At 43.8% G+C, this 15981-nt stretch overlaps 1 protein-coding gene across 2 annotated transcripts in view; it reads right to left on the reverse strand.

Moving 5' to 3' along the window:
- LOC119387093 (ATP synthase subunit b, mitochondrial) overlaps nucleotides 1-15893 on the reverse strand; it is a 234185-nt gene extending 218292 nt beyond the window's left edge. The window contains exon 1 of one of the 2 annotated variants that reach the window (XM_049413372.1): nucleotides 15501-15893. In XM_049413372.1, the coding sequence (XP_049269329.1) occupies nucleotides 15501-15806 (306 nt within the window). In that variant the 5' untranslated portion in view covers nucleotides 15807-15893. Of the gene's footprint in view, nucleotides 1-15032 lie in introns of both variants that reach the window. The other variant, XM_037654400.2, reaches the window with a different exon arrangement.
- Between the last annotated feature and the right edge of the window lie 88 nt (nucleotides 15894-15981).

Raw genomic sequence — 15981 nt, forward strand, 5'->3', positions numbered from 1 at the left:
CAACATCGCTAAGTTGTGGTGCATAGGTGCTTTGGCCTTGTCATCTTTATAGGTTGTACTACCCCCCCCACCATTTTCTTGTTTGTTTTGTGGCTCGCCTTTGAGTTGTAGTAGCGAAGTGGAGAGGGCAAGGGATGTTCGTTCTCGTGTGCCGTATTTGACAACTCCTGCAGAGAGGAAAAATATTTTGCGCGTGGGGCGCTGTCTCGAGGCACTCTTATTGGCAGCATTATTATGCTTTCATATTTGTTTTCTTTTTGAGATGTTTGCTTCTTGGTCAGCAGCCCTGACCTCCTCGCCACATTTCTTAAACCGAGACGTAAGCTTAGAAATATTATTGCTTGTGTGACGCTGGTGAGCTGAGTGGAATAAACTCCGAGTGGAAACGTTCTGTGAAGACAGAACGCATTAGCCAAACAAGTAGAAGAGATAAAAGGGCTATCGATTTTGTGTTTTCGGCCTTTCACGTGAGCCCTACATATACGCAAGTTCAATTTTTATAATTTTATTTTATTATTGCATTTTTTTATATTGCAGTAACCAAAGCAGAATATGTGCTGTGCCTGACTGCTTTGATATCTTTTTTTTTTTGTATAGACATGCTGGACATTTTTACGATACCCTTTGTGCAACTTTTGTTTTCTCTTGTTTTTTTTCTTTCCTCTTGTAGTTTTCTTGCTCACGCTTTTCGCAGTTGTGAGTTTTAATTTTTGATGTTGCCAGCAGATGCATGGAAACACTCGCGACCTGGAGTTGCTTGTTCAAGTTGTACATACGATATGGATAGTGCTGCACAAGCTGTGTTATATGGAATCAAAGCGCAGGCCTACGATGTTGTACTTTTGTCAGCAGAGGCCTGCTTTCTATTTCTTCACTGTATATAATTATTATGCAAAAGAATCGCTGCACTGTTAAAGCAGGCATGTGACGTCTGCACAGAGAGCACCATTAAGAAAGTGCTAGCTTTAGATGCAGTTTTTTGTCGCTGTTACCCAATTGCTTTGATGCTTAGTACGAAATGTCTTGCATATTTACCGTAGTGTCCGAAGTTATCACTCACCCGCTTTGCCCTGCTGCCTTAAATTTAAAGGGGAACAGCAAGACAGAATTTTTTCCTCACGAGTCAATCACTGATCACGGCCATTTCAATTGCTGGCACAAGTCTACTGAATATAGTGTTATATGTTAAGTTATAGTGTGGTGTGCACCTCCGAGCTGATAGAAACATACCAGGGATCTTGCAGTGAGGTAAATCCGATTTTCCTCTTCGCCCACGAATATACCGTATTTTCTCGCATAAAACGTGCACCAAAAAACGGAAAGAGGTGCTTAAAAAGTGGGGGTGCGGGTTATATGCAGGGGTTGAATGCATGTTGTTTTTTTATTTTTGTAGAGTTATTGTTAGGGGTACAGATTATATGCAGGGCCAGGTTATATATATGCAAGAAAATACAGTGACTTGGAAATTGGAGGTTGCTGTTCAAGCTTGGCCAACATTGCAAACTCTCCGATGCACTCGTCAACCTCGGTTCGCGTAACTAAATTATGAATAAATTCAGTCTTTTTACGAGCCTATGGTTTGTGTGCTTTTAAGAAGTAAGACGAAAAACTAAAATTAAAAGGCAAAAAGGGGGTTTGTAAAGCCTCTTCAATTTGACAACAGGTGGTGCAAGGCAGTGAATGTTTGTAAGCTTAGCACAAAGAATCGTCTCAATGCGAGGTTTGTGCACTGGCACATTCTGTTAGCACTACACAGCAACACATGCTTCCAACACATTCCTTTGCGAGGACCATTGACGAGCATGAAATGCAGCTCGTAACACTTCTGCTAGTGCAGTGTGGTCTGTAGAACTTTTTGCAGGTAACTCTTATTGTGTAGAAGTAACTCTTATTTTACTACGCCGACTCCGCAATAAAATGCAGGGGCTGGCTGGGTGTCGCTGATGGGTGATGACTCGGATTACTGTAGTAGACTTCTTTTTGCCCCCTTGCTGAACCTTTATGTTTTTACGCAAACTGCATTGAACTTGAGGTCAAGCAACATTCCCTATCAACTGTTACTGATTAACTCCACGCTAAAGAAGAGGTTTGCACAACTGTTCTCTCTGGGTCTGTAAGATGAGATCCCTGGAAATACTTTATAGTTGTGTACTTCCACATTTTAAAAGGAACTCAAGTAGGCATTGTTCTCTAGTACAGCCCATCTGATTTTTTTCTCTTGATTTAATGTTAACACACTCTCGCCATGTCATAAGGGGAAACTACGACACAACGTGGCATCCCGAAGTTTGTATAGGGCTTAGTTGGCTTGTGCACAGTAACACTGTATTGTGTGCCTTCCCTTCGACCCCGTTAAAAACTTAGTTTGGCTTCCTTGCACAGCAGTGCTGCTTCGGCTGCTATGGCTACAAGAACTCTTTGTAGCCATGGCAACCACATGAGCGTTGGGGAAATTCGGTGCAGCAGTGGCTGTGTCTAATCTCGAGAAAGACATTCGGGGATTCTTTGTAGCATTGCAATGAATGTTGAATTCGCAAACAGCGCGCATGTATTCGATCTATCAACTGGTCCCACTTTCGGGACGGCACTGAAGGAAAATTCGAAACCATCGAAGAATTCGCACAACATTTGCGTAGCAACCTTCGTTCTGCCACTGAAGAAACTTTTGGTGAAGAAGGTGATGGAGGCGTTGACTCGCGAATGATTGCTCTATGGAAGAGAGCCAACAAGCTCACACAAAAGTACAAGACCAACGGCAGAAGGTACCAGACTCTCCGTCGTATCAGAGAAATATTCAAGCTGATTAGGCAACACGGGGAGGAGCTCAGTCAAGCGCAATGGGTCTCCACTTGTGAGCGACTCGGAAAAATAAAAGGCATGAAGCAGCTTTGGGGGATTCTTCGCAAAATGCTTGGTAAAAGCAAAGCACCCTCTCCACTCGAGACACTTACACTCCGACACGGCAACGCCGAGCATGAAGAGAAAATCATAAAAACATTTTTTTCCTCATGCCAGCATTAGGGCGCCCTCTCCGCTCGAAACGCCGAAGATTGAATTCACAAACCCAGACCTGGACGCTTCTTTCACGCTAGGGGAGCTTCATGCAGCTGTAAAACAGGGCAGATGTGATTCTGCACCGGGACATGACAACATCACATGGAAAATGTTACGCAATCTGTCAGAAGAAGCCGAAACTGCCCTCCTAAAAATCATTAACGAGCAATGGTCTCAGGGAGTAGTCCCAGAACATTTGCGTCTGTCTATTATCAATCCTATACCAAAACCAGGCAAGGATCCTACAATTATAGCCAATCTCCGTCCCATATCGCTTACACCGACCATCTGTAAACTCATTGAGAGGATGATACATACCAGGATAACCAACTATATCGAATATCACGCATCAGGATTGCACCCGTCTCAAGCCGGTTTCAGACCCAACATGGGAACGCACAACAACCTCTGGTTGCTTCGAAGAGTCCTAAATCGAAACACACGATGCGGTCCTCCTGACTATATTTTAGCAGTCGACATGCGAAAAGCTTTTGACAACGTCAAACAGAACCACATCCTATCGAATCTAGCAAGAATATACCCCAGCCAACGAACGCTTGAGTGGATCGCAAGATTTCTAGAAGCACGACCAGTACGACTTCGCGCCAATGGTAATACGTCCCCTGCGACTTACTATCTCGACCGAGGCGTTCCTCAGGGCTCTATTTTGGGTCCTCTGCTTTTTAATGTTGCCATGCTCACTGTAGCCCAAGAACTGGAATCGAACACTGGTGCCCGCTATACCATATATGCGGATGATATAACCATTTGGACCGAAGCACAGGACTATGGCGGGAACATTCAGGATATGACAAATGAACTTCAAGCTGCTCTCATTGCACTCGAAGATACCCTTCCAAAAATAGGACTGGCCTTAGCGCCAGAGAAAACTCAACTTCTTTGCGTCAATGGTAGACGTAGTGCTCTTCCAACAGAGCAGGCAATAACATTAACACTAGGACCGCATCAAGTAACAGCAACACACGGGCACATTAAAATTCTCGGTATTCCCATCCATAGCTGTAATACGGGACATCTTTGGACCACCGAGCTCAAAAAACAATGGCCAAAGCTACTGAACACAATAAAGCGCATCTCCAATAAATTTGGCGGAGCACGCCAATCAGCCTGCGCTACCATAGTCAGATCAATCGCTATTGGCAAAATCACTTACGGAGGCACCGTCATATCGCTGTCAAAAAAAGCCGAAAAAAACTCTGCAAGTTCTCCACCGACACATCCTTCGGACTATCACGGGCCTCCCTAAGTTTACCAATATACAAAAACTGCAGAACCTAACGCCCATGCCACCCATTGATGACATTCTTAGAAATGCGCAGACATCTCTGTACAACCGTTTACACCTCACCATACAGGGGCAAGACACCCTGCTTTGGGACACCCGACGTGTCCGTATGGAACCCCGGGACATGGCTAGGGAAGATAACACCCTTAACTTTCCTCTCCTATGCCACTCCAAGACATCCACACCACTCCCAATCGGAGCCACTGCGGCGAGACAGCGTCTTTCTCAGCGACACAATCTGCACACCACCAATGCCGTATTTACCGACGCCGCTCTCGATGGACAAAGCCTGGCCTTAGCATGGTACAAACCATCAACCGGTGAGGCAAAGCGCTACATATGCAGAATGGACTACGCGACGCCTACACAAGCAGAACTTTTGGCCATTTGGACCGCCCTACAGGATAACATAGCGCCATCAACTATCTACACGGACTCATATGAAGCACTAAAGGACATCGAGAATCCCAATACAGAAGATGTTGCAGCTTTACGCATCCGCAAAATTCTCCTGCACAAACAGAAGAATGGCATTGACACAAGAGTCGCCTGGACGCCGGGTCACGTGGGGATCCAAGGGGGAGGTAACGAGGTGGCACACAGTCTCGCCACCTCGAATGCTGGAGTTCTACCATATCATCTCCAACCTCTCCTACATGGATCTCCCGATCTTGGTTGCCACCCCTACACGAATTTGCCACCGAGCTCTCATTCCGAAATGGCACGACTGCGATGCTTCCTCAAATACACTAACCGGGAGAGACTCAAAGATGTCACCCCTCCTCGTATCTTTAAGAACCTCGCCCTCAGCCGATCTCAGGAGATATTTATTAACAAAGTGCTAGCAAACACAGCCACTACCCCTCACATAATTCATCAATGGCAGACTCTTGCTGACCGGAAGAGGGGCATAGACACCTCCGCCCCCTGCATATGTACCTTTTGCCACTCTCCATGCATAGCCAACATGGAGCATCTTATTTTACGTTGTCCTGCCCTACATCCTCATCGAAGGAACAGCGCCATTTTTATGCATCCCGATTTGGAAGCAGTACAAAAGGACATACTCGAACACCCTCACCAGCTTGTCACATTAGCCCACTTCGGAGTTAGTAGCGGCTTGGCGCGCGTGATTTAGTGTGTGCCTACCAACCCTCCCCCACCCCCAACCTCCTGATCAGTGGCCTTCGGTCCTCCCTTTGCCTAATAAAAGAATCTATCATCATCATTTGCAGATGTTGAGTATTGCAGATAGATTTTGTTGTTTTTTTAATGGATGATAAGGTATTTAGTGATATATGTCAGAAGGCACAGAAAAAGGCTCGGAATTGTGTATTGTTGCTGCTCTGCAACAACACTTGTAGAGGAAATTTATTGTAACCATGCAAAGCTGATACAGCATCATCGTCTCCTTCGGATTTAGATCCAGCTGCGAGTGTCCAGTCTTAATTTGCTTCCATTATTTGTGACCGCAAGTGTGATTGCGGCAACAAAACGTATTGGAGGGTCTTTTTAAGTTGAAAAGCATTCCTCACAATGACACAAGCATGCACATGAGTGGGCCAAAGCCCATGGCAATATTTCTGAACAACAAACAGCTCCAAAAGAATCGTTATTTCTTAATTAATGTATGAGCTGTCTCTAAAGGAGTAGGTATTTCTTTTGACTAAATGAGCTCTTGCTGTAGACTTGTGGTAAACTAGTATTGTGTTGAGAAACTCGCTACTGCTTTATGAATGTGACTGATACCTGTATGCCTATGTGGTTTATTCAGAGATTTATCAATAAGATTTGATAATTAAGGCCTTCTGAATAGCTCTTCTAAAATACTTTTTAAATCTCAGTTATTTGCAAGGATTTCTTTTTGTTATTACAGCTTTAAAATGAGTTTTTTTTCCATTTAAACAAAATTGGCAAGGCTGTGCACATCTTTCACCCTCTCCCTCTGCCAGCAACTGAAAAGCATTAGATATGATGCACCAAAGTTTTGCCTACATGATGGGCCTCACCACTGTGCTGAAGTGCTGTGCAAGGAAGCCATCTTTGGAACATTCGCAAAGCTCTGATAGGCCTCTGTCGAGGAGTGACTGCAGTTATGGACAGCTTTTTATGTTATGTGCAATTTAAAACTGTGCAAGCCCTCTGTGATCTTGTTAGACACATCTCTAACGAGTCACGCTGAAGAGGTGATGAGCAGTGTTAACGAGAGAGGGTGAGCAGATCTAGCCACATTTTTTAATTAATTTTCACACTTTGCAAGATATTATGACTGTCCTTGTAAACGTCGAATTTCACTTGCACTGTCGCCTGTCTCATAGGTGTGCAAGAAACTTTTACGCAGCAGTGTTTGTTGATGAAGGAACTTGCTTAGGCGCATGGTAAACTAGTGAGCGAATTGAGAAGGAAATGTAAGCTTGCACAAAGACCTTTTATAAGTTTCCAATGCACGTGTGTTAAGATACTTAATGTGGCTTTGGGCGAATGCGGAGGCATTAGTTTCAGCACGCGAAATATGTGTGCAATTTTTACAGGTTGTGTACTTTCATACAGTGTACTCGCTTAGAAAGAACTTCATGCTGAATCGCTCATAAATTTTCATTTATCAGTACTGCCAGAATTATAACTCTCGCAACTGCAATAATAATAGCTGAAACAACAAATCTGTCATAGTCTATTGAAGCAAATAGTGTGTCATTCAATAAAAAACAAAGGCCACACCTCCGCTATTTTCCATAATCTTAAATCCAGTACAGTAGAGATTAGCTGGCATGTGGGTGGATGTATGAAGAAGAATGACAGTTTCATCATTTTATTTTGCCAATTTCGGAAGAAAATAAGAAACTTGACGATGCTGCAGATTTTTTCAGCCACAAGTAGTCAACCAGGTCAAAGAGGTAGATGCCACTGGTTCTCGAAAGAGCCAAATTTGTCGTTTTGTTTTAGACTTTATGTAAACGGCACATAACTGGCACCAGATTGTACACCTGCTGTTCTGCTGTTGTATTCACTCTCAACTTGATTCCAAAAAGAAGTTACTATTTGTGTGGGGTCCTTGGCAATGTTCATTTGTGCCGTTCACTACAACCAAACCGTAATAATTGTTTTTTTCTTTATCTTCTACACTTAATGCTCTTATTTCAGCTGTTTCCAAGGTACAAACATTTGTTTGGGGTGGCGTGAAAAAAAAACTGGGAAGTGATTATGTGCTGTGACTCTGATGATGAATTGTGACTTTTTCTTCCTTTTTTTTATTGCGGAAAAAAATATTGTCTACGCTCGCATTTTTCGAGCGCTAGCATCTCTTTCTACTGTTTATCTGAAATTATGCATGCTAAATCAGTTTGTGTGGGAGATAACCTGTGGTGAGAATGAAAATTACCTGTGTGAGTGTTTATGAGAGAGTTTTAACTGTAAAGCCTGTATATATATATATACATGTATATATATATACTATATAATAGCACAGTGGCTTGACGCAACAAGGGCTGCTGCAAAGAAAGACAAAAAAAAAAAGAGAGGTCTCCTTGACGCAGTGTTAAGATGATGTGCCTTTTTGAGAATCGCAAGGTTGAGATTTCTGCACTTTCAACGACTTAAAGAGTATATATACTGCAAGCGTGCCAGCGCATTTATTCCCGACTACTTCTATCGCCACTGCCTGCTGTGAACGCTTATTTTGTAGAACGTTCCTCTCTCTATTAGTGTCTTGAAACTTCTGCCGTTGCACTAAACAAAAAGTGTGCTGTTAATAACTTTCTTGCTTCTGCCAATTGGTAACGATTTGGTAGAAATTTGTTTTTGAGATATTGATCGATTGGGCCTAGCACTTTACTTGAATCTGTCATGTAGTCTTCCATGATGTTACTAATAGTGCTGTTTTAGGTAATCACCAAGTACTAAGTAGGACACTCGTCACAATTTTCTTTGCTTTGCACATCTAATTTATCGTCCTTCTGAAAATTAAAAAAAAATGTGTTATCACTCTTACCTGTAGGTGGACTTCCTGTTTCGCTGCCAAAAAAAAAATTTTGAGGACATCTTCAATGTGGCAGTTTCAAAGCCCTGAAAGCAACCTTGTGCAGAGTTTTGCATTTGAATCTTCTCTATCCTTGAATTCTGAAATTTCTTTCATTTACCTGTGTGAAGAACAATTTCAACTGTAGAGAAACAGAAAGCTCATTTTGTAAAGTGCTTAGCTGTAAATCAGTGCCAGTGTCATTAAGGGCGCCTCAGCTCAACATGTTGCGTCGTGTTGGTACAGCCACAACTTCGGAAGTTTTTTCAAGGGTGGCAGTTGTATGGAGTCCAGTTTCAAACTTTTGAATGCTGCACGTATGTCCAAACAAAGGACAGCTTTGAAATTCACACTTAAATCTACATTTTGAAAAAGTATAGTTCTGTTATTGGTTTTCCCAAACATGATGTAGTTGCTGTGACGTTTCATATTTTTGTCATGCATGGTGACACATTGTATCTAGTTTTGGTATATTCTTATCATGCGAATTACACCTCTTCAGTTTGGCATTTCGTCCATGCTGTATATTTCGAAAAATGTGAAATGCGTTGTATTCTCAGGTGCAGTTACGCTGGGTTTAACACTGGAAGAGCTTGCTTTTCTTATGATGTTGCCTTAATTCTGCATTGGTGTTATTTTATGTCCACACAGTTGCTTAAGCAGTAAAAGACGAGTGATGGAAAGAGGAACGAACGTTGAAAAAAATTCAGTACCACTCTCGTGACAACTATATTTCCTATACTAGAACAGTTAATAAACTTTTAAGAAGCATGAAAGCTACATGCTATTGTGGCATCGCACATTTAGTTTTATATTGCAGCGGTTGTCAACTTTCAACAGAATCGGGTGAATTAATGTTGTCCCTGTTTTATGATCTGTGTTCTTTTGTACTTGTGGTGTTGAGGGAATAAGCACCGTCAAAATTGTTTGCTACTATCTGCCAGTGAACTGGTGGTGGTTAGTGCTATGTGGCTACTTGCTTGTATTAGGGCTGATCATTTTGATTTTGAGCCCTCCGCGCGTCTGAACTGAAAACATTTTTGGCTCCAAAATAAAATTATTGACTTGTACAGGTGTTGGCAGGACCTTTTATGTAACGTTGACATATATTTTGTTACGGGGCCGTATTTTGTAATGGTTCTTCCCGCCTGTCAAGCTGAGCAACTGATGACATTGATAACATTATGCGATAGCATCATCATGCCAATGGAATTTGTAAAGAGTAACTGCAATGCCTGTGACAAAGGACAAAAAGACTGGCTCGGGAGGGTCAGCTGTACAGAATCTGGTCCCAGCATTCCAATTAAAAATTACACAAGAACTTGCGTATTTACCTTGGAAGTGTTTTAAAGGTATTAGTTTAATTCGACTGCACTACTGCTCGAATTTTGCTAAAAAAATCTCGCATAGAAAAGCCTTACACCTTCCATGTGCCTTTGAGCGTTGGTTGATAGAGGAAGAGTTCGGATATATCCGGCGAGCACTCAAGGCCAGTGCCTTCAAGATACTCCTCGAGCGTGTTGATGGCCTCCTGGAGCCTCTGCTCTATCTCCATCGCTACCTTCAGACACCCAGATGATGTCATCTGCATATTTGGAGCGATATATTTCGTATGTCGAGTTGAGTTGGGCCTACGAAGAAATCCAAATTTGCACGAAAAACGGCAGGACTATTTCTATAGTGGACCAAATCAGAGTCCTTGGACTCGTCATTGAATCCAAGGGCACTAACGGAAAAACCGTCAGGACGCTAGTAACCAAAGTCAATAACGCAGTAAGGCTAATCGAGAGAGTCTTAAACAAACACCAGGGCATAAAGGAGGCTAACGTCGTCAGGCTTATTCATTTCTTCACCATAAGTGACATTATATACGTGGCGGCATACCTTAATTGGTATAAAGCCGAAGAAGCCAAGCTCAACGCACTCATACGAAAAGCATACAAGCAAGCTCTAGGTCTTGCAGATAGCACCAGCTCCAAGCGACTACTTCAACTGGGCATACACAGACTAGCCAGCACGCTCACAGGCTGGAGTATCCTCGGCAAGTTAGGGATAAACTATCACAGCCAACAAGTATGTAAAGTGTCGGTTCCACAGGTAATCAGGGAAAAGATCCAGATTCCCAGTCTGCCTAAAAACATGTACCCCGGACTTAATCAGGGCAGAAGAGAAAGCAGAGCTAACTCTACTCAAGGCCTACGGTAGAGATAAGTAGGTGTCGTTCGTCGACGCAGTGGAGTACCCGAGTCACAAATCCTACGTCACGGTAGCAGTAAACTCCGAACGCGAGTGCATAAGTGTGTGCTCTATACCGTCTAATAACTCTTGAAATCGTAGAAGTGGCTATCGCTCAGGCCGTTATTTTCCTCAAATGTAGATACGTCATCAGTGATTCCCAGTCGGCCATCAGGAACTACGCACGAGAAAGAATATTGCCCAAGGCCACTGACATACTCCTCGGGAAGGGTTTGCAGCGCAAGCACGGTAGTGCTGAAGGAAAGGTGTAAAAGCGAGGGATGGAAAGCAAAGAGAGACGACACGAGCCTCTTTGCTTTCCGTTCCTCGCTTTTACACCTTTCCTTCAGCACTACCGTGCTTGTGCTGCAAACCCTTTCAATATGCACTTTAACCAGCTAGCCCAAATAGCTGTTCTTCTTCTTCGGGAAGGCCAAGTTCATGTCGTCTGAGAAATTCGAAGAAAGGTGCATCATATGGTTCCCAGCCCACACCTCCCCCGAGGTAACACCTCCTGTTACCTCCCCCGAGGTAACAAGAGGAGAGGCCTGGAAAGAGAGGGAGAAAATGTTTAGATTCTGTGACATTATCCATTTCTACCAAAAGCTGAGCTGCAGATTTCCACCAACTAGCACCAAATTAGATAGATCTCAGGCAATCGACTGGAGGCAACTTCAAACCAGAACGTTCCCCATCCTGATGCAGCTAAATCGCGTCTACCCCAAACTATACCCAGATGACTCGTGTAAACTATGGAGGAAAGAAGATGGCTTTTAAGGGCTCGTTTTTCTTTGTTAGACACAATATTAACGAGAACTAACAGACAATAATGCCAAGGAAAGTATAGAAGATGTTATTTGTAATAATTGGAATATAAATGTGAAGAAAGTAAAGTGGACGAAAAGATAACTTGCTGCCGTCAGGGACCGAAAGCAGTGTAAACTATGTAGCATAAAACACGCCACCCTAGAACACATTTTATGGGAATGCGCACATATACAGGATGAAAATGCAGTCTCCTCAGAACAGCTTGGAGCGTGATGAAAAGCCACGCTGATCAGCTCAAATTGGCAAGATCAAATATGGGCCATCCAGTGAGCACGGAAGGCGGCAGCTAGGTCTCCCCACCGACCCTAGTACAGCCTAGGCCCAGGCCTCAATCCGCTGGTTTCAATGAAGTTGTTCACTCACTCTGTGTTCATCAGTATGCTGTTGCTTCTGGTTGCAACAATGCGCCATTCCAGTAGCCCAAAGGTAAATTGGTTAAGATCTTCGACACAAGCCGTGGAACAATCGCCTCATACTGTTTTGTGACATACAGTAGACTCTGTATTACAACTGACTACTTTGAAAATACAAAGTAATAAATATGAAGCAAAAGCATTAATAAAGCGGTTAATTGTAATGCAAGTACTAGTGCCAATATATATGACTGTGCTCTCTTTCATTTCATGCAACATGTAATCTTGTGCAAGTTGCCCTGCTCGCAAGCTATGCTGAAATGCAAACACCAAACCAGAAGGATGCATATGTCGCAAGGATGAAGACAATGTATTATGCCTGTAGAGGGAACAATGGCAACAACAGATGTATTGCCACAGATCTACGGTAAGTATTGAGCTACATGTAAGGATTCTGTATGCACTGTGTCATGTTACCCAGTGAGGGTACATGCCAAATGGCTAAATCAGTGAATTCAGTAAATCTTTTAAATATTATGAGCTATTGAATTAAAAGGTATGTATAGATACTTATACCCATGCCACACCGGAACACATAATGGCATGAACTCCCTAATGCCTCAAGATTTAATGCCATTTGTGCAATGCCACACGAGCAAATCAAATGGCATTCGTATTAATGCCGTTCGTCCCTAATGCCTTCACTGGAACCCATTCAATTGATGAATGTGTACTTTCAACACCAAAGCTTGCTCACTGCAGTACACGTAAAACATGTGAAATAACATGTACCATGTCAAAAATATTTTAAACAGACTTTTAACAAATCATACGTCATTTCCTAGTTGCACTATAGCGACGTTCACTTCAGAATTGCAACGGCTTCAACATGACCGGCACCGTGTGGGTTGCCGGGCTTCAGATTCAACTTGCAATGATCGAAGTTGCTGTGATCAGTTGCAACGTTGCAAAAGACAAGTACTCTAGATAGTAGCATCATAGTATCTTTGCTTCTACATTTCACTATCCCTGAACTGAGATTAGAGTTGTTAAAATGCATGTTTACATTTTATTATAGCCCAAAAACTGTTCATTTCAAAAGTCACTGTTGTCGACATCATCTGGTCAAATGCTATTAAATTTAGACGTGTGACAGCTCCGCCAAAAAAAATGCCATTCAGGAACTTAATGCCTTAACTACAGAATGTCATTTCTTGTGCCCGTGTGGCATGGGTATTAACCAATATGTTGATATTTCATTCAGGAATTTTTTAGAACAAAGGTGCACTCACTGGCACTACAGCTGGAACTCGATTTAACGAAGTGATGACCACGCTCAAATTATTTCGCTAAATTGGGAAATTCGTAAAAATGAGGAAGGAATTTTTCGGTCCCTTGAAATCTAAAATTGTAGCGTAGCAACATCGAGAAGCTACCATGGCATTGCATTTGCCGCTAACCCACACTTGTGTCTGCAAGGGCAGCCCGGACATGGACCCTCCCACGTCCGGGTGATGCAGGCCAGGTAGACGGTCACGTGAAGCTACGACAGGCTGCCGATATGTAAAGACGGAGAGGATGAATGTAGTGACTGTGCTGGTGGGCTGAGCAAGAAAGTTGCGAGAAGGCGATCAGTGCCATCTGTCGCATAAACTATGAAATAACGAAAGCCACGACCCCGTTTCTGTGAGAGCGACTACAGGGACAATAAACCATTGCCACCCCTAGTGCCATGTGGTACAGAGAGCGCTACGTACTGTTCAGTTCATTGTTCCGTGCATGAACTTACTGTGCAACCTCGTCAAAATAAAGTCAAGGTCGTGACTAGGGCGGCTAGATGTTTTAATGCGATAATGTTAAAGCATAGCCGGAAAAAAAAAGACCATCTGGTAAAAATTAGATACAGATCGCCACTTTTTTTACTCGTTTATTTCTGGAGAAACTATTAAATCGGGTTTGTTGCCTAGTTAGTGTCATTAGTTCGGGTTGACGACAACATTGAACCCTATGGGTACCAGCAAGGGCATTGAAATTTCTTCATTAGACTGGGATCTACACAAAATTGGGTTGTGTTAGATTGAGTTTTAACTGTACTGTGCAGGCAGGGAGCCATACAGAGGTTATATAGGCCCATTCACTGGCCCTTGCATTCAGTGTGTCACATGATGTTCATATCTGCCCAAAGAGTACGTAACAGCTGTCAAATTTGTGCTAGATGAAAATGGAAGGTTCTGATGCCTGTGCAAACAGGATTGCTGCATGTAATGTCTGTAAATTTTTCATGCCAATATAAAACAGAACTCAATATAGTTTGTATGCGCAGGTTAGGCTGCGCAGCATGTGATTAATAATGCACCATAAGCTGTTCCTAATCAACGTTTTGGTGAAGCAGAAGCTTTACCCACTATACCCAATGGTTTGTTCCTCATAAATACAGACGTGAAGCGCTAGCCCAAATGCAGTAAGAATGAGATGTATCCAGGAAGGACGAAATGATGTGGACAACAAAATAATGCCAAGTGTACAGAATTGGCGAGCGACTAGTAAGCTTGCGAACTATATAGGCCCCACCAAGAACAAAAACAAGTCCGCTGCCTCAGAGAAACCTATGTCAAGGTATATGAAAAACAGCAGATACAACTGTATGCCTTCTTTCTTGTGTCACCTTCACACATTCGAGTTTCGACTTCTATTTGAATCAGTATATCGAGTTGTTCAGCGTGCCAAAAAATTGTACTTGTAAGCACTCCTGCTTTTTACGAGCTGAAACAATCTGGAGTGCTATTATGGACATTGTCAAATTCCACCATGTTGTCAGATTCCACCATTGGTCAACTCTGATTGGCCCCCTGAGAGCTGCTAAGGCCTCTCTGATTGGCTAAAATGCCGCCATTACAAAATTTGGCAATACGGCGGCATTCGACACTGTCTAGAATAGCACTCCTGGTTGGTTTGTTGTGACTATTGGAAAGTCATTAATGTATGATGTAAAGGGCACTCTATACAGGTGCAGGCATGCTTGCTTTACGAGCGGGCTGCAACATGTGTAATGGTTTCGGATTAAAGCGGTGTCAGATGAGATGTGAATCGACGAGCCAGAAGACACAGGCCGTCGCCAAGGAAGCACGACTTCCCTCGTAAACAGGAGGCGATGCACTGACTAACCACGAATCCTTTATTACCGCTTCCTTACAATGGTCGCCGAGACCTGCTCTCAAGCCTTGGCCGCCAGAGATTTGAGGTCAACGATGCACTGTTGCAGCGAATCCTTCTCCTGCTGCGGAGTGATGCCCTTGAGCACGTTGTTGACGATCCAGTCGACCATGTGCTTTTGCTGGAGCCTTCGCGTCACGTTCTGCACCTCGAGGTGGTAGTCGAGCCTCTTCTTCACCTCCTCGTACACCGACATCTGGCGCTTGCGGAACTCGGCTTCAAGCTGCAGTGCAACGTTCTCGCGCTTGGCCTCGAACAGGTAGTGCTGGCCTTGCGCTTCCCACTGGGCGTGTTCTTCGTTCTTGATGGCTTCTTTGTAGGCTTCGATGCCGCCCAATCGGTAGTCGTCGATAGCTTTCTCCTCCAAATCGGCTTCTTTCTCCAGGTAGGCCCTCACACCGGGCCCGAACTTTTTGACCGCCACGTACGCCATAAGCGCCAAAGTAAAACCGGAGGCGAACTCGTGCTCCATGATCAGGATTTCCTTTGAGTACAGGTAGACGAGCAGGCCGGTGCCGAACAGGTAGGGTCCGGTGACGCCCGTCTTGTGGTAGAAAGCCTGAAACCACTCGTCCGGAATGAAGGAAAGTCGGACTTTGCCGGGGTACAGCGGCCTCTTGAGTCGGGGAAAGTTCACCAGGTCCCTTTCGGGAGGCTCGTTGGGGACGTGAAGGATTTCACGGCCATCTTTCGTGAAGGTGGGTTGACTACTCGAAGCACGCACTGACGCTGTCGGGAGTGACGCCTTTAGAAGGGTAGTCGCGGAAAGTCGAGGTAGGTGCCTAAGTGCGGCGAGCTGCATCGTAACTTGGCGTTTTGAGGCCAACTAAGGGTACAAAATCGCGTAAAAAGTTGACCCCAAACGTCCTCTGCAAGGCAGGAAACGTGACGAGACCTTCAACAGTAGGCGGAACCGTCAATGTTGCCAACTAAAAAGTGTTGCACAATGTTGCCCATCAAGAAGTAGCGCTCGGTTT

This window comes from Rhipicephalus sanguineus, chromosome 3 (assembly GCF_013339695.2).
Source record: "Rhipicephalus sanguineus isolate Rsan-2018 chromosome 3, BIME_Rsan_1.4, whole genome shotgun sequence".
In the NCBI taxonomy this organism is placed as follows: domain Eukaryota; kingdom Metazoa; phylum Arthropoda; class Arachnida; order Ixodida; family Ixodidae; genus Rhipicephalus; species Rhipicephalus sanguineus.